This window comes from Trachurus japonicus, chromosome 7 (genome assembly GCF_045865225.1).
Source record: "Trachurus japonicus isolate A0001 chromosome 7, Traja_1.0".
NCBI classification, from domain to species: Eukaryota; Metazoa; Chordata; class Actinopteri; order Carangiformes; family Carangidae; genus Trachurus; species Trachurus japonicus.
In genome coordinates, this window is record NC_140913.1 from 598,209 (window position 1) to 620,967 (window position 22,759).

The following is a 22,759-nucleotide window of genomic DNA, read 5'->3' on the forward strand; positions in this document are numbered from 1 at the left end:
GTTTTTTGGCCAGTGGGAAAGGGGTATAAGAGAAATTGCCATAATTCTAATGGAGATTGTTTTTCAGAATAAAGCCATAGTTGAACCTGGTTTCATGAATTTGCCTCTGCTATAAGTTTTGATGTGTTTATTCTGATACTCTCAGGAGAGTTGTGCTCCACTACCACTTGGCACATTTCCATGTGTACAGGTCTATGAATATGCCTGCTGATGGTCTGACTGATGCAAATGATCCAGTCAAAAGCCCGAGGTCAGAGTAAACCGTGTAGTGGTTGGACTTAACATCAGCTCACACCACTTCTCAGCATGATGATGATTTGTACACTGATTTGTTGATGGGAGTTATTCAGTAGGCTATTGGGGGAAATCCCACCTATGTCATCTGCTCTCTGGCCTTCGGACTTTGGACGTGGCAGCACAGCTCCATCTGACAACAACCTAATGAAGCCAGTCAAAGTGTGTGCACCAATACTCCATATCAGAGGTGGAAGTAAGTCAGCACGTCCCAGTTCTTGTTATTACGAGCTGTGGAACCTGCATTGTGCTTTGTTCTCTTTCCCCCTGCAACGTAGCCTCGTAAACCAGCCTCTTGCGGAAATGCATTTCATTTCATTCCGACGGAGAGTCTGGCCTCATCCCCGTTGTAAGCGTTTGGCCTGAAACCCTCAGAAGGCCGAGCCAATCAGCGTCGCCGCTGTGATTGACACAGCACCTTGGCCAATCAGGGACCGACTGGTGCAAAGCCCTGTCACTACACCAACTTGCTGATTGGCTGAATGGGGTTGTCTGTCAACGCTACTACTCCCGCCCAGCTCCCGCCCACCCCAAATGCTTACAGCGGGGATGAGGCCAGACTCTCCCTCAGAAATGAAATGAAATGCATTTCCAGGAGTGGCTGGTTTACGAGGCTACCTGCAACTCACATGTTAAGCCCCTCCCTATGAGAGCCGTTGCAATAGGCATTACAAAAGACATCACCTGCTCAAAAAGAGAATTTTACATACTGTGAAAAAATGATCTTGACAATTATTGTTACTAAGGCTTAGCTTTAAACCTAAATAACATTTTAATGAATGGATTATATAAAAATGCATCTCTCTCATTCACTCTATAAACAGGATGAAATTAACCATAGAGACCAAAACAGTTTTTTGTATCAGGCTGTAAACATGTTTATTTCTGCTTTAAAGTTGTACATTGTAACATGGGCATCTATAGAAATTGACCTGCCTCACTCCTGGTGGCCATTCAAGGGACTGCAGTTTTTGGCACTTCAGTGTTGGCTTCATTTTTTCAGTTCAGGAGGTTGATGCTTGACTCCAAATCAAGTCTTTCATCAACATCAGTCAAGCAAGTCTCAAGTCCTCCAATTTAAGACAACTGTCTGACTTTCAAATCATGTGACTCCTCACCTCTGCTCCACATTCATTATAAATATATAAGTGAACTGCTTAGTAACACAGTGAGCAGGTTACTCATAGTACAGTACTGAACAGCAGAACAAATAAATATGACATTTAAAACCTTTAAGGCAGCAGTGTAACTAGGATCATCATCGCTTTGTCCAACTCTTCTTACTCGTTACAGCATCAACATGAGATTAAAAACTTGTACTCACACACAGCTCACATCTGTTTCACTCAGAACGGTACATATCTATCATCAGTATACTATCAAAAATCTTATTCAACTACACAATCTGATTTACTCTCCCTCTATGAAAATAAAACATTTTCTGAGAAACACTTTAAAAAAGTACACAGCGCACTCATTATTCATTTTTATGGGAGTTTCTCATGAGCTGTTTTTCAGTGAGCTCTGTCCATAAGAAACTGGGTCTGAGTGGAGTTCATGGATAAAGCTACTGATGGTCCTGATCCTCCTTGTTCAGCTAGGACAGCGCTGGTTCATTTTACCATCAGATTTTCCATGAACTCAAATGCTTAAAAAAAACATTTATAAAAAGTCTTAAGAAAATACTGTGAAATACACTTCTTACTCTTATAGCAGCTTTTGTTGATAATGCATAAAATATTGACTCCATAGTAGGGGTGTCAACGTTTACAATTTTTTCTACACGTGTAAACGAGGCTTCTAACCGAAGAGATGATACTGGGTTGCATATGAGCCGAAATGTCTATAATATAATCAAATGGTTCTGTTTAAAAGAGTCAGAATAGAAGGAAGGGTCGGATCGAGAGCTGCATTCATTTACAAGTTTGTTCAACTCGACCGCAGCAGGAGGGGTGCGTTTGATTTCAGCTCCGGGCCGCAAGATGACATTGATGCGCTGCTTGTGTGCCCGCGGGGCTCATTGGGGCTCCGCTCCGTTCAGACATTGTGCTGAGCGTGAACGCACCCCACCGGCACAGAGCGTGAAGAGAGAGAGGAGACGGAGGGGTGAAGCCAGTTTAGTGGGTTAGCGAGGTATGTTGAGTCTAAAGCCAGGCTCTCCTGTACTACAAAGGTGTCTCTCTTTTAACCCGGCTAGATCACCATGGTAACTTATGCTTAGCTCATAACCTGGTCCCGACCAGGTTATGTTCAGTTTAATCATAAAATCGGCTATAAAAGCGCCGCTGTTTCACTATTTAACTCAGTATCAGCTGCGTCACCTTTACTTTGAAAGTCCAGTGGAGCTGGAGCAACTTGATAACCAGCTTGATAACCAGCTTCGTAGTACCGTGTTAACTCAGACCGGGACTTGAGGTTTTGTTAAGCTGGAACATGAACACAAAGCTTGGCTATGTTGAGCCTCCTTCGCAGTACAGGCCGGAGGAGTCGGTGTTTTTTTTTTTTCCCTTTCCTTTATTTTTAAAGGACAGCTGGAGAGAGACAGGTAGGCTATGCGGAGATAAAGTGAGGGAGGATTGACCATGGATGTATTATATTATAGATCCATGGGATTGACACGCAGTTCCATTATTATCTGAAGCTTTCAGGCAACATTATCACCCCTAAAAATACTATATTGGTGAGAAATGAACGAGGAGGAGGAAGAAGAAAAAAAGACGTGTAAACGGCTATTGATTTTTCGAAACAGTTATGATTTGTTATCCGTGTACCCATTTACACGTGTAGATGTTGACACCCCTACTCCATAGTGTTATTTTATTTTCCTTAAAAAAACCTGTGTGAAATGTGGGACTTTATTCAGACACTGTCAGGTCACTGAGTGTCTCTGGAGGAGCATCGAGAAGCTCAAACATATCGTCAATCACCTGCCACAGACAGTTCTCTAGAGGAAAGTCATTGTCCACCAGGTTAACCAGGAAGTAGTTGTCGTGGATATACTTGATTATCATCCGCGAGGGAGACTCATCTTCATACAGCTTGGCCCATTGCTCGATCCACAAGGCGAAGGCCTCGTCCTGGGGACAACATGGGGACAGTCAGACAAGATCCACCAGACCAAAAAACTGCTGGTGACATCAATCACACAAACACAACATGGTGACAGTTCTGCCCATTTATGGAAGAGGATTAGGGCCGCAGTGGAAAAGAAAATGAGTTCTGACCTTTTCCTCAGAATTCAGACTTTTTTTTTTATTGTTAAAAAAAAAAAAATCTCCTAGACTGTCTCTGGAGCAAAGGGGATTTTTTCTCTCTCAAAATAAATCTCAGAATTCTGACTTTAAAATCAGAACTCACTTTTTTCACCCCACAGCGGCCCTAATCCTCTTCCGTAGCCCATTAGACCTTTTCATAATACAGGGATTTGACCCAGCCCCCCAAACTTCATGTGTGAACCTTTCACAACTGCAGGAGATGAGTGGGGACTGAACAATCATCTCAACAATCTTCTTTTGTGGACAATCTTACTTTACCATGATCCATCTACACAATATATTACTACTACTACTACTACTACTCAGATTAATCTAGATATAGTTAGAAATTACATTTAATAGGTTCAATGCCCATTGGCCCACTGGCCTGCTAACTGCAGCTGGTGACAGCACCTCTTGCTCTGCTCAGTAACCTTGGTGAGTCTGGCACAGTGCCACTTGTACCAGCTCTCCAGCTGAGCAGAACCACAACTACTGTCCCCAGCAGCTGTCCAAGTCTGAGGAGTTTCAGTGCATGTGGGAAACAGGAGGATGGACAAGAGCAATTAATGAACTCTCAAATTAAAATTTGTACATATAGCACTTCATGAATACTCTGTATAAACTAAGAAGAAAGTGTGACAGAGGACTGTGGGAAGAAAAGTGGCGAGCAGACAATCATTCAAAAGAAGCACTAAAGTGTTGGACAGGTAGGAATCACAATTTCTCTTCAAGATGTTGATATAACACCAGGGAAGAGACAGGATGCAGATCAATTACCAACAAAGATTGTCATGATCTTTTGGCCATTCTCCTAATCAAAGGTCCTCACCATCCACACAGTTTTGGACAAATGGATTAAAATCTTCTGCAGTGATGAACCGAATCAGGACTGTGATCTAATCTTGATACTGTGAAGGATTCAGGGCAGAGTTCCAAAATTGGACCCGTGCAGGATTTTGATTCAGGGTTCTTCTTCTCATATTTCATTTCAATTTAAAGTGGGGATATACTATTAAAGAGGAACTATGCAGGATTTTTACCCTAGCAATGCTACATTTTTTACCTTAATTAAACAGCTTTGGAGTAATTGTTATTGTTTAATAAATGACAAGCAGCTTGTTAAGAGGCAGAATGGAGGCTGTTACAGGATAGGTCTGGGGCCGTATTCACAAAGAATCTTAAGGTTAAAAGTAGCTCCTAAGGGCCGAATTTAGGAGCAACTCCTAAAAAAAGTGGGTGTGTCAGTCTTAAATTTAGGACTCCTAGTTTTTTAAAATAAGAGTAATTCAAGTATTTTATGCCTAAAAGTAGCTCCTAAGTCTGGGAGAGCTTAAAAGTCCTCGTGAGGACTCCCAACTCAGTAAGACCTATTCACAAAGAATCGGAAATGGCTGCAGCCAGGCAAATGTATGGAGGACTGCGAATTGCTGCAGAGGGGGGAGCTGGAGCACCTGCCCCTTTGCCCTTTGATGCCCAACGTGCCTTTTTGTCTGTGTTTTTTTTTTTTTTTTTGGGTCATCTACAACATTTTCGCTATAAAACGGGAGTAGTGACGGTGACGAACTGTCCAATATAGGCGTCACAACGGTCGGACCGAGGTGACTGCGACTGCTGCGATGCAGTCATGCTGATGTGAGCCAAAAATATTTTTAAAAAGTTGGTGGGTGCGCTAGACACACACATCTGTTAGTAGTAATAGCTCATGTGATAAGGCTGCTCCCCCAGTATACTAAACTTATTGTTAGTCTGGGTTCAAATCCTGCTATAGGCCACAAATGTGGGTAATGCATTTTCTTTTCTCATCATTATTATGATCACCATATAGGGCTGTCAACGAATGTGAAAATTAATATTAAAATGTGGGAAGAAAAAAAACCAGCGGCTGCTTTGCGAGTGGACGCACTGACCCTCATTGCATTTGCACAGCGTCACACTGCAGAAAGTGAGACGCGACAAAAACTGTCGCAGAAAGATGCAGATGGCAGAGAGAAAGACAGAAAGTTCAGAGCCCAACTTGGCAGCAGAGAGAGTGGTTTGGACTCGAAGCAATCTAAAAAGCCCCGTCGGACCTGACGGCAAAAAAAAAAAAAAAAAAGTGGAGCGGAGCGGCCGGCGGCGAGGAGGAGGAGAAGGAGGAGGGAGGGGAGGGGAGGGGGGGCGCCGCCGCACTCAACAACCAATCACCGTGTTGAGAATTCGTGCACGAGAATTGACGTAATCCATAGCAACGGGGCGTCACCAGGGGCGTCACTCTTAGTTTGCTCTTAGTGATTTATCCTTAGTAAGAGTAGGTCTCAGCGGCTTTGTGAATAGCTTTTAAGAAAAAACTCCTACGTAAAAACTTTTAGCGCGAGTTAGGAGCACTCCTAGCGGTAAGATAAAAGGCTTTGTGAATACGGCCCCTGGAGAATTGTCTCAAATTTCTTAAACATTTGAACTTTTATGTAACATTTGTATATGTGTTTTCAGATTGAGCATATATATGATTTTGTATTGTAACGTAGGACCCCAGGAAGAATAGTTGCTGCTGAGGCAGTGACTAATGGGGATCCACAATAAACTCAACTAAACTAAATCTTGGCTGAAAAACAACTTTGTAAGATCAGCGCCACTGACCCGATGTCCCAGCTCTGGGCACCGCGACACAAACCCTAATCTCTTGTTTATGACAGATAAGACTACACAAATATACACGTCCAAACATCATATAACGTTATCCACCGCTCTATTGATTGATTTCTCGCCGGCTTCGTTGTAAACAAATGCACATGGAGGTGAGGAGGGTTAGCAACACAGAGGAAAAACGACCTGACTTGCATAGTTCCCTTTAGGAAATATAGTATATCAATATGACATTATGATGTGATGAAATGTATTATTATTGCTTACATTACAAATAAATGGTTGAAACATGAGGAGGCCAATAGATGACAGTTCTCTACATCCCACAAAAGACACGGAGCACTGTTGTATATTTAAAGGACAATTCCGGGCAAATTCAACTTCAAGTGTACATTTTTTTCCACAGACAGCGTCAGGTGGCTACTCAAACATGCACCAAGAAGTTTTTTTTACTTGAAGCAAGTCAAGAGTTGATATTCCTGTGTTTATGACACAAACGGGAGCTTTCCCACTGCACGTGAACACACCGAGCACGGCAACTTGGGTCTCATGCGAGGCTCCGGGAGACTTTGAATTAGATCTAGTTTTACAAACATGTCGGCTTGCTTGAAGTAAATAAACTTCTCGGTGCATGTTTGAGTCGCCATCTGACGCTGTCTGTGGAAAAAAATTGCGGCTTTGAGGGCTGTAAACAGCAGCAGAACTTGCATCCGCTCCCATTCATTGCTGCCATGGCGACGCGGGGACAGACACAACTACCGCAAAACAGGAGCAATTAAACTGAAAATCTTCAGATTCCTTCTTTTAGACCTAAAATGTTAGGAAAATACACCCCCGAGTTGAATTTGCCCGGAATTGTCCTTTAATATACAAACATATTGTTGGTTACTTGAGGATGGCAGCTAGAACAAGGCTGAAGGACAGCAGGATGGTCTCTTACCTTCCAGGACATGAAGCTGACTGGGTCCACCACCGTGGGCTGAACGATCTCCCTGCCAGGGAAGATCCCCCACGTCACCGCGTTGGGCTGCAGGTCGGGGGCGTTGGTCAGGTTACGGCCCTGAACACAAAATGTTCACCATGATGCGATGTAGACCCAAAGACAAACGTACAAAACGCACAAACTCAGACAAACTCGCTGTTTAAACTTACATGCACATTGACGATATGGTAGTTGACACGGGGCTCGTACTTCTTCAATACTTTAAGGAGAGCATTGACGTTTTCACTGGATGTGAAGAACTCCAGGTAGGCCTGTTGAATTTACAACAAGAGGACCATGAGCCAAACCCCTCCCTCTCCTGAACCACTCCATCCAAAACACACCAACAAGACCAACAGTGTCCACTACCTTCTGGAAGACGTAACCTCCGGCAGGTCCCCAGCCCACTACAGGGTCTGTGGAAGATTTGCCGTTGATGCTGGGCTGAGAGTTGATGGTGAGGACTCCTCGTCTGTTCACCTTCTCCAGCTCATCCTTCAGTAGGTTGGTCTCTGGGGCCAGAGGCTCATCGTTCCACGGCAAACACATCACCTGGCACAAGGAGAAGAAACCTGGAGTCTTGGATATGATGACAGTTTGTGACCTGATGTCTTTGTCCAAACCTAGCTGTCTCCCCACTTCCAGTCTTCATGCTTAGCTAGGCTAACTGTACCCTGACTCCATGGGACTCAAGTTTGAAAAACACTACATGACTGAAGGTCTTTGCACACCGAGTCCATTATTTTCGTATGCGTTTTTTTAAACCAACACTGAGGAACTTTTCAACCTTCATATAATATTTTCATAACTTTTGTGATGGTACATCGACTTACAACAGGTTGAATGACACCTCTGTCATGGCCTGAGGGGGTCTGTATTGCCTTCACTGGCACTAAGCAGCTTTGAGGAGCATGGTAGGACACCGGCTCTCACTAAAGTTTCACTTTCACTTTCGCGAGTGACGACGAGGAGGGAGCAGGCAATGCGGCACCTTTCCGTCGGATTGTGTATGTGTGTTTACTGTGAAATGATCCGCTGGTGACACAAACTTAGTTTGGACGTCTTCTGTTAATTTCCATGCACCGGGAGATCAGGATGTTTACTGCTGTACGCGCTAGTGCTCATGGGAAATGGAGTCTTCCTTCAAGCAAAACACTACCGCTTTGGGCCACTGGCGCCGCCAAACTCAACCAAAACTGAAAGTTCTTTAGTACTGCTTTAAAGGAGCTTGAGGCAAGATCAAGGAATAAAACTCATTAGCGATACAACGGCCATAGCAGCCGTCAGGGTTACTGCAGCCATCAGCCAAGCTGGTGCGGGAGCGCGCATCAACTCTCCACAGCAGTGCAGCTGATGATGTGACAGTGACACTGTGGCTGAATTGGAAACGGCATAACGTTACTATACCAGTGTTTTCCATTAATCAGCCGCCACAGTTTCGTTTGGGTCCGCCGCAGCAGTCTCTTACAGAAAAAAAGAACAGCTTTCACTATCTCTCATCTCTGCCAGTCAGCCCCTACCTGCTGTCTTTCTCACGACACACACACACACACACACACACACACACACACACACACGTCGCGCTTGGCTGTTAATAAACAGTAAATGCGCCATGCCGCGCTCGTTGTACAGTGCTCAATTTACCACGACACCCGGAGGTTGACCGCCCAGGCATCAGGTCAGCAGCACACCGGCCGCCGCCGCCGCCGAGCCGCTGGTGCCGCTCGGCTGCTCTAGTGGCTCTGCACTCCTCCGAACACGTCGGAGAATTTCCTTACAGGCGTTGTTTGGATAAACTGACCACGGATGAATCAATCGGCTCATTGTAAAACTATTTATTCATTTATTGAAGTAGCCTAAATATGGTGATTTTTGTACAGAGCCCCAAGGCTGCGCTGCTCACACACACCTGAAGCTTCACTTTTCATTCAAATGAACTAATGCGACTGCCACAATTGTTAGATTTCATCAATGAGACCAGCATTTATCTCCTAAAAACAATTCAACCAGCCGGCAGAAAACCTCTAAAAACCTGTGGGGAAGTTACTCGGCTCGTTTTCTTCCCTGGGAGGAGAACAGAGGCTGACCGGCCGATGAGCTCAGCTCTCCGGCTGCAGCCTCTGTGACGAGCCACTGCTGCCGCTCGTGTGTGGCTCTGCACTCCTCCGAAAAACAGATTGGGAATCTAAACTGTCACTTTCTCGCATGAAAAAATATTAAAATTTAAGAAAGTGACGTTATTTCTCTACTCGCTGCTCACATAACTGTTTAGACTGCAAGACATCCGCCGACCACCGCTGGTCGCAAGCGGTGGAAAACCAAAGCTGTCGAGGACGCGCATGCAGCGTCATTTGATGTCACATCCGCGGACAGCGCGGGAAATTCGGACCCAGAATTGCAGCGCATTATGCAGCACACAGCCTGTTCAAGGCAACGGAGAGATACGCGAGTGGGCTCATTCTTTTTGGTTTTGAACGCTTCATCGCCCATTAGCAGTAAAAAACTTAAAACGCATGTTTCTTCACAAATCTTGCCTCATGAACCTTTAATCTGTCACCTGACAAAAATCATTACGTACAGACGTCTTACACACCGAGTCCGATGTGTTTCAATCGCATGCATTTATATTCTGTTCCAAACTTGGGAAAGGGAGACAAAAGTTGTCACTCAGTGAGGGTGACTTTGTGGTCCTCTCACTTGTCAAGAAATAATAATAAGAGGACGTCAAGAGCAAAGAGAGCTGCTTCTAAATGAGCTGTTGAATTATCATGATCAGTTATCTCACACACACACACACACACACACACACACACACACACACACACACACACACACACACACACACACACACACACACACACACACACACACACACACACACACACAACACACACACACACACACACACACACACACACACACACACACACACACACACACACACACACACACACACACACACACACACACACACACACACACACCAGGACCTAACAGCCTCGAAACACTGATGTGATTGGCCAGAAAGCATTGTCACGGTTGTGGAAAACACTGAAAATCAAACCTGTTTCGAAAACTTAAATGACAGACAACAACATGAGGTCTTTTTTTTTTTCGTGCCGCAATCTCGGACGAAAAAAACGGACTCAGTGTTCAAAGGCCTTAATACACTGTGAACATGCTCTCATTCAGTTTCCCCCACCTGTAAGTCTCAGGCTCCGCCCAGTGGCCCACAAAACTCCCAGTTAACCAGAAATGGTCAATTCCCCGGTGAGCATGTTTTTCCTTCAGTTCATGTCAAGTGAACAAAGCAGGTGGCAGCTTGGTGACCGTCAAGGTCACGTGCTGTGATTGCCACGTTTGCACAACAGCAGTGTTTGATTTGTGGCGACTGAAATTCACACACATGTGAACCACTTACACTACATGTACTACAGTGTCTGATTTGAGACAGCAAAAGTGATCACACCTCGTTGCTTTGTCAGAGATTTTAACATCGCAGTCTCACACAGGAATTCTATAGTTGGAGTTTCAGTAAGTAGTGATGATGTTGTGACTGCATCAAGAGACACTGCAGGACACCGGGTGTTGTCCTGTAGTGTGTCTCTGTTTACCTTGTGTCCACTGCGGTTGGGCTGAGCTGTGATGTAGCAGGTGAACACCTCAAACACACTCTCCTCGTTCATCAGCTCCTCCCCCCACATCTGCAGCAGAGCATCTTTGGATGACTTGCTCTTCAAGTAGAACAGGTAGTAGTCGTTTAACTCGCCAAAAGCTGGAGATGAGGAGTTGCCCCTGAAGAAGTCAAACAGATTTGACATTTATTCACTGATACTGAAACCACTACTTCACTTTTGTCACTAAAAATCTGTCGAGGGTGTAATGGAGCTTGCCATCTGCCGTTGGGGAACTCATCCCAGTCCTGGGTTCTGTATATGTAACTCTTGGGTCTGGAGGCCCAGAAGATGGGTCGAACGTCCTCTACCTTTCGTTTGGGATGGGCGCTGACAGCCCAGGGAAGAGGCCGCCTGGAAACAAAGACAATCGGAATCGCAGCCAAAAAGCAGGAACCCTCTCTCCACACAGCCAGATTCACCAAGTCAGCTCTTTGGTTCCGTTTAAACCTGTTTAGACTTGATATTTCGTTTCGTTTCGTTTATTTCGGTCAATACATGTCATTAAAAGAGAAGTACAAGAAGCGTCTTTGGGTCACTGAAAAAGCGCTATACAAAATTAATGAATTATTATTTATTAAGTAACAAGACCAGAGAGAAAAAAATAAAATAAAAAAATAACATCGATCAGAGTAAACAATAAGTAAACAGAAAAAGAAAATTTGGACCGAAAAGGCATAGGCTGAAGCATAGCTTATTACACCTACCCTGTTACTCAAGTTAATTTAAAAGTTTTAAGATGTACAATTTGTTATTTATTAATAAAAGAAATAAGCAATCACAAAAGAGTGAAAAGAGAGAAGCTGCTTAATTTGATTTCCCTTTCTTCTTCCTTTCCTTTCCCTTCCTTCTTCTTCTCCTTTCCCTTCTTCCTCCCCTACTTCCTTCCTCCTCAAAAAAATAGGAAAAAAAGAAAAGAAAAAGACAATCAAACATACAGAACAAAACAAAACAAAAATAGCAGCAGCATAGCACGTGTCACCACTCATTACTCTAACTTATATAAATTAACCATCCTGTTTTTACGTACTTTTTAAAATAAGATTATGGTATTGCATGTTTTTAAGTCATTCTCCAATTTGTTCCATAAATTAACAGCTGTTACCGTAGTGCATTGTAATTTGGTGTTGGTTCTGGTTTTTAACTTTCTAAATATACATACCCCTCTGAAATTGTAATGGCTTTGTCTTAGATTTTCTGAATACAGTCAGGCAGCATGTTGTTGTTAATTTTGAACATAAGCTGTGCAGTTTTGAAATCCACCAGTTGTTTGAATTTGAGTTCATTATAATTGATTAGTTGGATGCTTATAATCGACTTTGTTTATAAGTGTCATAGCTTTTTTTTTTAAGTAGAAAAATTGGTTTGGTGACTGACTTGAATGTGTGTCCCCACACTTCTATACAATAAGTTATGTATGGTTTTATTAGGGATTGATACAAAAAATTTTTTGAATTTGTTATTAAGATATTTTTACATTTATATAGAATTGCCATGGTTTTTGATATTTTATTCTTTAAGAAGTTGATATGTGGCTTCCAGCACAGCTTATGATCAATAACCACTCCAAGGTCAATCAGATCTGTGAGCAGACGGAGGGGTCACTGACCTGGGGTCTTCTGTCCACAGCCCCAGCTGCCGGAGCACCTCCATGGTGGCCACCTCTCGGTTCAGAGTGTAGAAATGGAGGCCTGGTACCTTCCCACTGTCCAACAGCACACGGCACATCTCCACTGCCTGGTGGATGCCATAGTTACGGATAGCAGCGTCGTTGTCTTTGATGGGCTCAATGACTCTGGTGATTTCCTCAGGTATCTCCAGTTTGGACAGCTTGACCAGCTGACGCAGGGACTGATAACCCTGGAGAGAAACAAGTTCAAGTCAAGCTGAATCCTGAATTATTAGTTGGTTTGTTTGTTGTTCCTGGACTAGTGATTACCTGAATGGGGAAGACTCCAGGTAGGATGGGACATGTGATGCCAATTGCCCGGCAGTCGTCCAGAAACTTGAGGAATGTGTCCGCCCTAAAGAACAGTTGGGTGATGACAAAATCTGCTCCTGCATTCACCTTCTCCTTAAGGTGAGTCAGATCCTGCTCATAGCTCTCTGCCTCAGGGTGACCTGTGGGGTAACCTGGATACAGCAGCACATTTCAATCATTTCCTCCACGTTAAAGGTATAGTTTAACATTTTGGCTAATTCACCCACTGCCATAATCCCTATAGTCACAGCAGTAGGTTTATTACCTTTAATTGTCAGTGCATGCCGTTTTGCGATCGGTGGGACAGAACAACTCCAAAACGCTCTGGTGGACAAGTTGTGACCTGAACATTTATCACGCTATGAGATAATAATGGAACATTACTAAGTGGAGTTGTTTTCGAGGTAAATACGTAGCCGGAACTACATTTCAGACTCGGCTGCTTGGCAAAGTGATTTCAAAAGCAAGTAGTTCAGAGTATTTGCTTCATGTGTCGTAGTGTTACATAATTAGGGCCCGAGCGGCGACTGCAAGTCTCTTATTATTCTTACCCGTCAAAGATCGCATTTTTGGGGACTTTCCCATGCTCGAAAAGTTATGCACATTTGCACACATGTCCAGAGTGCGCAAAATTTTCATATTTTGGTGCCATCGCACATGGGCGTGGCCAAATGGCTAAATGGCGCCCCCTAGGCATATTAAAAAAATTCAGCCCCTCTTGGCAGTTTCACCTAGACTAGGGATGTGAAGATTCACCGATTCATATCGGTGGTCCGATATAAACGTATGCGATGCGACTGCACCGGTATATTCAGGGTACATCGGACATAATTTATGGTTGAATTTGCGATGAATCTCTTCTAGCCTTCTACATCGGTAAATTCCATGGTTAAATCGATCATTTCATTTTCAGAGGCAACCTGAATGCACCATCGTGGAAGCCGTGCGCAGCCTCCTGCCCAGGCTCTGACAGCAGCAGCAGTAGTCAGAGCCACCGTCTTGGCATGATCTATAATAGTGCTGCACGATTTGATAAAAATGTGCGATTATGGTGAAAAATATTGCGATTTGCGATTACGATATTGTAAATTAATGCTGTAAGGAGTCTATTTGCTTGATTATCAAGCACAGCACAGGAAATAACCATATTTTAGGAGTGTATTTCTCAAATAATAAGTGTTTCCTTACAGTATCTTTGTATTAAATAAAAATAGGTAACTTTTTGTGCAGTTTCATAGTCTACTGCGATGCCATCATTTATTACAATGCCTTTCTCCCCCCTCCCTCCTCTCACAGCACACAGGTACACAGGTAACACAGAGACAGACAGACAGACAGACAGACACACACACACACACACACACACACACACACGCGCGCGCGCGCAACGGAGGAGACGAGAGGAGACGGCAAATGAGTGTGGCTGTTACCGTAAAATAAAAATAAACAAATAAATAAAAAAGACAGTTAAAAGAAAACCAAACACCGAAGCTTTCTGGTCGTTCGCCCCAACAGGCATATACCTCCTCGTTTTTTAAACGCACTGCACATGTTGCGGAGGAAAACACAGCTCCGTGACGCTAAAGCCCCACACCTGCTGTAATCACGGGGAGACGGTCCTGCACAAGGGGGTGGATCTGACTACACGCAGGCGTAGCTCACAGTCGGCCATATGAGGACGGGCAACTCTCTCTGACTCTGGCTGCAGTTACAGTGCAGTAGATAGGTGATCCAGTCATCTTTACTAAAAAAACGATTCATAACTCTGTGAAAAATAAATCAGTATGTAGCTATTACTTTAACTATTTGCATAATGTCACTATAATGTTACTTTTACAAAAAAATATACATTATTAAAATTATCCGTGATTCTAAATATGCTGCATCATAACTGCATAGACGTTCATAAAAATCAAACCGTTTTGAAATCGGACAAAAACTGAGCAAGTTATGGTCATTATAGCAGAACATGCACCATAGGCTTAATGCTCTGGGGGAGAGAGTTGCCCGTCCCAAGATGGCCGCCGTACTGGCTACGCTTTGTCATTGGGAAACAGCTGCGGGTGAGTCATCTAGTTCTTATATATATCTATGGTCCTGCAGCACACGGAGCGCTGTCTGCCAGCTGGGTAGTCACGTGATCAGACCTGCTGGTCACATGACTACTGACGGAGTCTGCTATGCTGCACACATTAGCGGCTCTGCTCCACACACTACAGGAGATAAAGTCCCGTTTACGCACATTTATGTACTTTAAATCGCCAATCGCACTCTTTCGTGCAATTACGTAATGACACGGCGTGACATCGCGTTTGCGATTGCGATTAGATTAATCGTGCCGCACTAATCTATAAACCCACCAATTAGATCCTGCCAAGACGCACAAAAAAAGCCTCTTAATGTCATGGTGAAATCCCAACAGGAAGTCGGCCATTTTGATTTGAATTTTCGCTGATGGCGTGATTTTGGCCATTCCTACACCTCGTATTTTAACGAACTCGTCCTAGGGATTTCACTCGATCGTCTTTAATTTTTTATTCCAGCATCAAGACCCCACGGTGATCTTATCTTGTGCTGTACAGGTGTGTAGGTCATAGGGCGTGGCTGCTAGGGCTCGATGAACTTTGGCAACTGTTTTGGAGCACGCCATCCAAATTCTAACAGCTCTCACGCCCACATACTTTATCTCAGCAACTTCAAACTTGCTGGACATGGCGATGACTCCGCAGCTGACACACACACAGCTGCTATCAAGTTCCCACGTAACACATACCGCCCCCCGGTGGTAACAGGAAGTGACCAGTTTTTACTTTTACAGGTACTGATGACACATAGTTGACCCCATCAACTTCATTCCACTTCTAAAACATGCAGAACAAGTTGAAGCTGCATCATGAATGCTGTGAAGCTACGAGTAATGGCGTCCGCGTGGCGTCCGTGTGGCGTTGCGGCGACTATCGATCCCTCGCCAAGAAAATACGTTTAGCTTTTTAATGTCTTCATGAACTCGCATCATCATGAAAATTGATACAGAGGTCAAGGGTGGCAAGGTCTTTCATCTGATAGGGGCAATGCCCATGGGCGGGGCAAAATGCCTCTATAGCGCTCCCTTTAATTTTTACAATACCCCTCACCATAGGTCTTTTTTTGGACTAGGAACATGAAAATCGGTACATAGGTGCGAACAAAAAAGTCTCTGACAGCAATGCTCTACTCCAAACAGGAAGTCAGCCATTTTGATTTTGGCGTGATTACCACATGTTGTATTTTAACGAACTCGTCCTAGGGATTTCACTCGATCGTCTTCATTTTTGTTTTCCAGCATCGAGACCCCATGGTGATCTTATCTTGTGCTCTGCAGGTGTGTAGGTCATAGGGCGTGGCTGCTAGGGCTCGATGAACTTTGGCAACTGTTTCGGAGCACGGCATCCAACTTCAAACAGCTCTCACGCCCACATACTTAATGACAACAGCTTCAAATTTGCTGGACATGACGATGGCTCCGCCCTGAACGTCCTGATATATTAACTTCCAACTTTATTCATAGCGCCCCCCGGTGGTAACAGGAAGTGACCACTTTTTACTTTAACGTGTACTGATGCCACACAATTGACCCCATCAACTTCATTCCACTTCTAAAACATGCAGAACTAGTTGGTGAAGCTACATTATGAACGCTGTGAAGCTACGAGTAATGACGTCCGTGCGGCGATGCGGCGACCATTTCTTGCCATGAAAATACGTTTGGCTTTTTGATGGCTTTAATGAACTCGTATCATCATGAAAATTGATACACAGGTCAAGGGTGACGACCTCAACGTCTCCATATGCTCGTAGGTGATCTCACTCGTGTCGCCCCCTAGTGGAAACAGGAAGTGCCATATTTTACATCAACATTGTGCGATTTCCACGAAACTTCACATGTGTAATGACTGTCCCACCCTGAACACAACACAACACCCATGTTTTGTTACACTCTACTGCCCCCTGGTGGATGAACCATCAACCTCTCATAACTCCTTCATGCTTTGTCCGATTCACTCCAAACTTCACATGACTGATGAGGGGCCACCCCTGAACGCACCCACCCACAACTGCTTTGCGCCACCTGGTGGATGAACAAAACACTGCATTTTTTGCCTCCTCCCAGGTTTTTTCTACCTTTCTGCTTCACGCCACAGCCCCGACATGCCTCAGGCCCCCGTGGTCGCATGGGAGAGCGAGGGCCCGTCATCGCTGCTTGCGGCTTTAATTATACGTTATTATCTCATAGCATGGTGAATGTGCAGGTCACAACTTGTCCACCAGAGCGTTTTGGAGTTGTTGGATTGTGTATTTTGGATTGTTTATTTAGGGCGGCACGGTGGTGCAGTGGTTAGTACTGTTGCTTCACAGCAAGAGGGTTGTGGGTTCGAACCCGCCGGCCTGCTGGGGCCCTTCTGTGTGGAGTTTGCATGTTCTCCCCGTGCATGCCTGGGTTCTCTCCGGTTATTCCGGCTTCCTCCCACAGACACATGCAGGTTAGGTTAATTGGCGACGCTAAATTGCCCATAGGTGTGAATGGTTGTATGTCAGCCCTGCGATAGACTGGCGACCTGTCCAGGGTGTACCCCGCCTCTCGCCCGAAGTCAGCTGAGATAAGCTTCAGCTCACCTGTGACCCTAGTGCAGGATAAGCGGTATAGTAGGGATGGGCATTTCGAATAATTTTCTAACCGAGTAACCTAACCTTGTCGTACCCGGGTAACCGAATACTGTTATAAAAAATAAAATGACGTCATGTCTGACGGACAGAGCGCAGCCAGTCCGCATTACTGACACACAGCGTCGTCAGACAAAATATCAGGTGGATAGTAAGAGTAGAGACTGGAGTTTAAGTTGCACATATGGGGCATATGTGCACCTTTATGCCGGGGAATAAATGCGCTGCATGTGCTCTGAGCGCTGAGCGCAGCGCATTTATGCCACGGCTACCTCGGAGGAGAAAACGTTTTCTTCTTCTTTCTAAACCATTAGCGGTGCTTATTTATTAGTCCACACTACATTTTGGTGCCTTCGGTCCTCTCTACCTCGCATCGTTCCAGGAAATAACTGGGAAGGTTTCAGAATGTTTGTAAACTGAAAGCATATTTTCTAACAGACTTGATGACACCTGTCGTCTCCCTGCCGACGGTTTACGCCGAGGGAACCACCACAGATTCTTGTAAAAGGTTTGAAAGTCCGAGCTCTATCCAAAAACGCTTTTACACAGCAGAAAATCACGTTGCTTGATCCGAAACTGTTTAACACTACAAAAAGCTGAACCATGGCATGGTATAGTAATGTAGTTTGATCCGACACTAGACTGCGCTCTAACGTCAGGGTTTCCCGCAGCGCTTTCCTGTTAAGGCGGCCGTCAACAGATCCGCGCCCCCCCCCCCCCTGTCAACAGATCCGCCCCCCCCCCCCCCCCCCCCCGTCGACAGGTCAGACACCACCTTAACTAACAAATTTTCTGGGGGAAACACTGAACGTGCCGTTTTTTTAATCCTAGGTTAACCGGATAATAAATTCATAACCGAGTAGCAGATTGCCTACTCAGGTACCCAGGTACTCGGGTAACCGTGCACATCCCTACGGTATAGAAGATGAATGGATGAAAAAAGTATTGTGTATTTAGTTTGATGAGTGAAATGTGGAAATACCGAAGTGTTTCCCATTAATTAACGAGTCTGTGGCGGCCCGCCAGTCTCTCACAGAAAAAAAATAATTTTTTTTTTTCTCTCACGTATGCGAGAGAGGTGGCAGTTTGAGAGGCTGACTGGCATGAGATGAGAGCTGGTGCGCTAGCATGGTTATTTAAAACACCATCTCTGATCTCTGCCTGCACATAGATACACAGACACGGGCGCACGCTAAATGCGCTATATCGCGCTAATTGCTCAGCTGCAGCGCTATATCGCCCCCCTGTCGGACCAACGACCCGTAAACCCCCCCCCCCCCTCCCGTCGCGCCATGGTCTCCTGAAATCCTGTGGGAAACACTGTACCGTGCAGCTTCCGTACTCCCCTGCCAATCTAAAAAAAAAAAAACAGCTTACACCGACAATTAAAGGTAATGAACCTACTCCTATATGACTATAGGGATTATGGCAATAGGCAAATTTGCCAAAATGTTGAAATATCCCTTTAACTGTCTACCAGTGATCTGGACGTTGAACACATACCAGCTACGCAGATGTCAAAGTAGTCATCAAACTCAGATCGGATGTGTTTAACAAGGTCGATGGCGTAGTTGAAGCCTCCCTCTTCCTCCTCCCAGTCTGCCCCCACTGGATCTGTGGAGACATCACAATACAACACCTCAGCTGGCAGCCACATGTTAGGAGGACTGCTACAACTACAGAAATCCAAAGTGATGTAGAATAGTCTCCGATAAGGGACTTAGCACTTGGTTCTGCTGTCAAAGTGTTCAGTTTTGGCCAATACACCGGTTGAGGAAACAGGAAGGAATAGGAACATCTCCTACAGTCTCCTACCTCCTCTGAGGGCCATAATATTCTTGAGGCCCAGGTGCTTTGCTTTGGCCAGGTAGCCAGTGATCTTGTCTTTGGTCTGGTTGCAGCAGGTCAGGTGGAGGACGCTCTCCAGGCCACAATAGTTGACCGCTGTACTGGCAATCATCATGGATGAGGTTTCCTTGTCTGAACCGGGATCCCCTGCTGGGTGCCAGGTAATATCGATGAACAGAGGACCTCCGGAGCCCATACGGTCAAATCTGATGGACAGGGGTGTGAAGAAAGAAATGGTTAGGGAAACCATGAGGACAATTTCTGATTAGTGATGCCTATGGTCTTTGTACTTTCAAGCGGCTTCTATTCTACAAGTTTAGCTAAATGAAAATAGGTTACTGTAACATTAGGGCACACTAAGCTCTCAGATGTTTAGCTCCAAAGATTACAACAAGCCTCTTGGAGCTACTAGCTCGCCATTCCTGGACTAGGCTGCAAGAGGACAAAGAATTTGTGAGCTCTTTAACCCTGTCCCTGTGTCCCACTTTAGTACAGGCAATGTTGTTTCTATACATCATGCTTCCTGGATGAAAGATTTCATTCTGGCCCGGTTTGATTCGACATGCCTTGAGATGAGGTTGACAGCTCCACTGGCCGTGCGGGGAGGAAAGAACTCCAGTGAGAACCAGCGGTCTCCAGACTCCATCCTCCTCCGCATCTTGTCCCGCAGCCTGTCTGTCCGGTCTGCATCCAGCACCGGTGTGGAGCAGCGGGAACTCTCCTTGGAGCTCTCCCCGCCACTGTTGCTGGCTCCACTGGAGTCGCTCTTGCATGACTGCCAGCTGCCATCCCCTCGCTGCACCTGGTTTACCATGATGGTAGATTACACTGAGACACTGAGACACTGAGACAAGGAGACAAAAGTTGATGACAAAAGATGAATCAGACTCTGCTCATCAGTGCTGCAGACATTACGACTAACTACTCCCAGGCTGGTCTAGAGGTCAGCTGATAATAGATTAGTCTGATTAAATGGCACCAACAGGACATTTTATAAACTACTGTTGTCAGCAGAAGTTACAACTCTGACAGTGGCCAGTGGCTGCACGCCCTCCACCAGTCACACATAGGGCCTTCACACCGTTCTGGTTCTCAAACCCAATTTTGAACTGGCCAGCGCAACCAGACCGAAAAAATAACAGATTCCGAACCTGAGAAGTCAGTTCTCAATGGAACCAAAAAATAGTTGGTTCTTCCCTGTGAACCGTGACCTCATCAGTGGGCGTGTCGTATTCTCGGCTGTGAAGACGAGCAGGAAGGAGGAGGAGAGGACAGCGACTGACAACATTGAGAAAAACAATTTGCAGTGGTCTGCTAAAGAAATGCCACCGATTTGGACGTCTGCAGAGTTTCAGGGAAAGCTAGAAAGCAGCACAAGAAAGAACAAGTTGTGTGAATTTCCCTTTGGGCCTCAATAAAGTAAAGTCATTCTTATCTTTGAACTTGGGGAAGAGATGGCCAAGGCTGGGTTCACTGCAATACCAGACCCAATAATTCATTAAAAACTTAAAAAAAAAATCTGAAGAAAGATTACTGAGACAGCAATAAAGCAAAGATGTTGCCATGTTGTGTAAAGCAGACTAACGGACCCCCCCTTTGGTTCCACTTAAACTGGTGTGAACTGGTTCATCAGAAAGCACCAAGGTTCTGAGACTCCAGGATGGAGCCAGAACTAGAACCATGTGCGTCTGAAAGGTAATGGTAATGCCACTGAGTACCTGAGGTCATTTATAGTTTTCTTATGCAAATCTGCCTGTGTTGTCATGATTTTTTTCCAATGGGAGGAGGCTGGGCACAAAAGATGTTCCTGTGATTTCAATGTGTTGCATCACTCATGTGCTGACTGACTGCACTGACTGTCTGGACCATTGACAAGTAATGTGCTATTTCAATTAAATTCAATTAAATTCAAAAAACGTTATTGTCTGTCACAAGAACAGAAAATTGTCATCTGTTTAGGCTCAGTTAAACATAAACATACAGACACCAACATAAAAACTCACATTAAAAGATCTCACATAAAAACCATAAAAATTCTAAAATTCCTGTGGTGCTCACATACAAGCTGCAACAGCAGATAGATCTTGCCCTAAAAACAGGTACCTATTTCTTTTCGTTTAAAATACGCACTGCAGTACGGATAAAAGAGTTCTTGTAGGTCTTTTTTTGGCCAGGGGTACTCTGAACCGACACACACACACACACACACACACACACACACACACACACACACACACACACACACACACACACACACACACACACACACACACACACACACACACACACACACACACACACACACACACACACACACACACACAATCTTGTCTCATTGCTTTAATTCTTTCTCCCTCTCAATCTCACTATATTTCTCTCTCCCTTATAGAGTTGAAAGTCTGTGTTATTCTTGCCGAGTTATTTGTGTTCTGTTTCTGAACATACAACTGTTTCATTACATTACATTGTTTCATTCTGGCATGTTTGACTGTCTGGACACAACACTACACAAACAAAAGCACAGCTAGATGACTTGTTGTGTCTCTTTAAACATGCTGCTTTTGTTTGTTTACATTGACCCAGTCACCAGCATGTTGCCAGCGTCCAGACTGAAAACAGCGAACCTCCGAACCTCCATCCCGTGTCTGTCCCGCTTACACAGACCTTTTGGGAGGAAGAAGAAACATGGACCGGGCGATTTCAGAGGGTCCTCAGAGACCCGCAGAGACCCCAGACTCGTGCGTGTCTCTGTCGGCTGGGCTCAGAACAGCTAGCTAGTAAGTTAGACTGTGTCCACGAGCCACGTTAGCGCTTCAAACTTAAAGGAGAAACGCGGAGTTACCTTCGGTCAGCCCGGGTACATGCAGCGGGGAAGTGAAGTAGCTACACACCGGTTCTCCCACCTGGTCTGGCCGGTTCTCTTCGTGCTTCGAGTGTCCTACACCGGGTCCATCTGAGAAAGCACATTAGCAGCCACAGCGTAGGGGACTGAGGGGACGGGGTGGGGAGGCGCCGTTAAACCACTCGGGAAAGTTAGCTTCACATTCGACGGTTAAGGGAAATGTTAAGTGTAAAGTTTGCTTCACAGTGCAGAAGAGCACCTGTCTGTACTTGGATGTACAACGGAAAGAACATGGAGTCAAGTCACAACTTAAGTCTTAAAAGATGAAGTCAATTTTAAGAAAATATATCAAAATATTAAGAAAAAATGTCATAATTTTTATGGGGAAAAAAGTCACATTATCACAAGAATAATAATAGCCTAATAAGAGTCATAATATCAAAAATTTCCAGAAGGCATACAATTACAAGTTTTTATTAACAAAAGTCACAATATCAAGAGAATGAGTCATAATTTTGAAAAAAAAAAGGCATAAAATGTCAACTAACAAGTATATTG

General features: G+C 44.7%; 1 protein-coding gene and 1 long non-coding RNA gene across 2 annotated transcripts; one reads left to right on the forward strand and one right to left on the reverse strand.

Moving 5' to 3' along the window:
- Positions 1 to 1,811: 1,811 nt before the first annotated feature.
- Positions 1,812 to 3,221, forward strand: LOC146983897 (uncharacterized). Its single transcript, XR_015036125.1, has 3 exons — positions 1,812 to 1,885; positions 1,923 to 2,045; positions 3,105 to 3,221. It is a non-coding gene; the product is annotated as an uncharacterized LOC146983897 (long non-coding RNA).
- mthfr (methylenetetrahydrofolate reductase (NAD(P)H)) lies at positions 3,080 to 22,352 on the reverse strand. Its single transcript, XM_085780725.1, has 12 exons — positions 22,251 to 22,352; positions 19,926 to 20,187; positions 19,327 to 19,565; positions 19,015 to 19,125; positions 12,769 to 12,962; positions 12,439 to 12,689; positions 11,049 to 11,183; positions 10,770 to 10,950; positions 7,525 to 7,707; positions 7,326 to 7,427; positions 7,114 to 7,233; positions 3,080 to 3,371 (listed from the first exon to the last, which is right to left on the reverse strand). The coding sequence occupies exons 2-12, from the start codon at positions 20,171 to 20,173 to the stop codon at positions 3,150 to 3,152; spliced, it is 1,986 nt and encodes a 661-aa protein (XP_085636851.1). The 5' UTR covers positions 20,174 to 20,187; positions 22,251 to 22,352; the 3' UTR covers positions 3,080 to 3,149.
- Between the last annotated feature and the right edge of the window lie 407 nt (positions 22,353 to 22,759).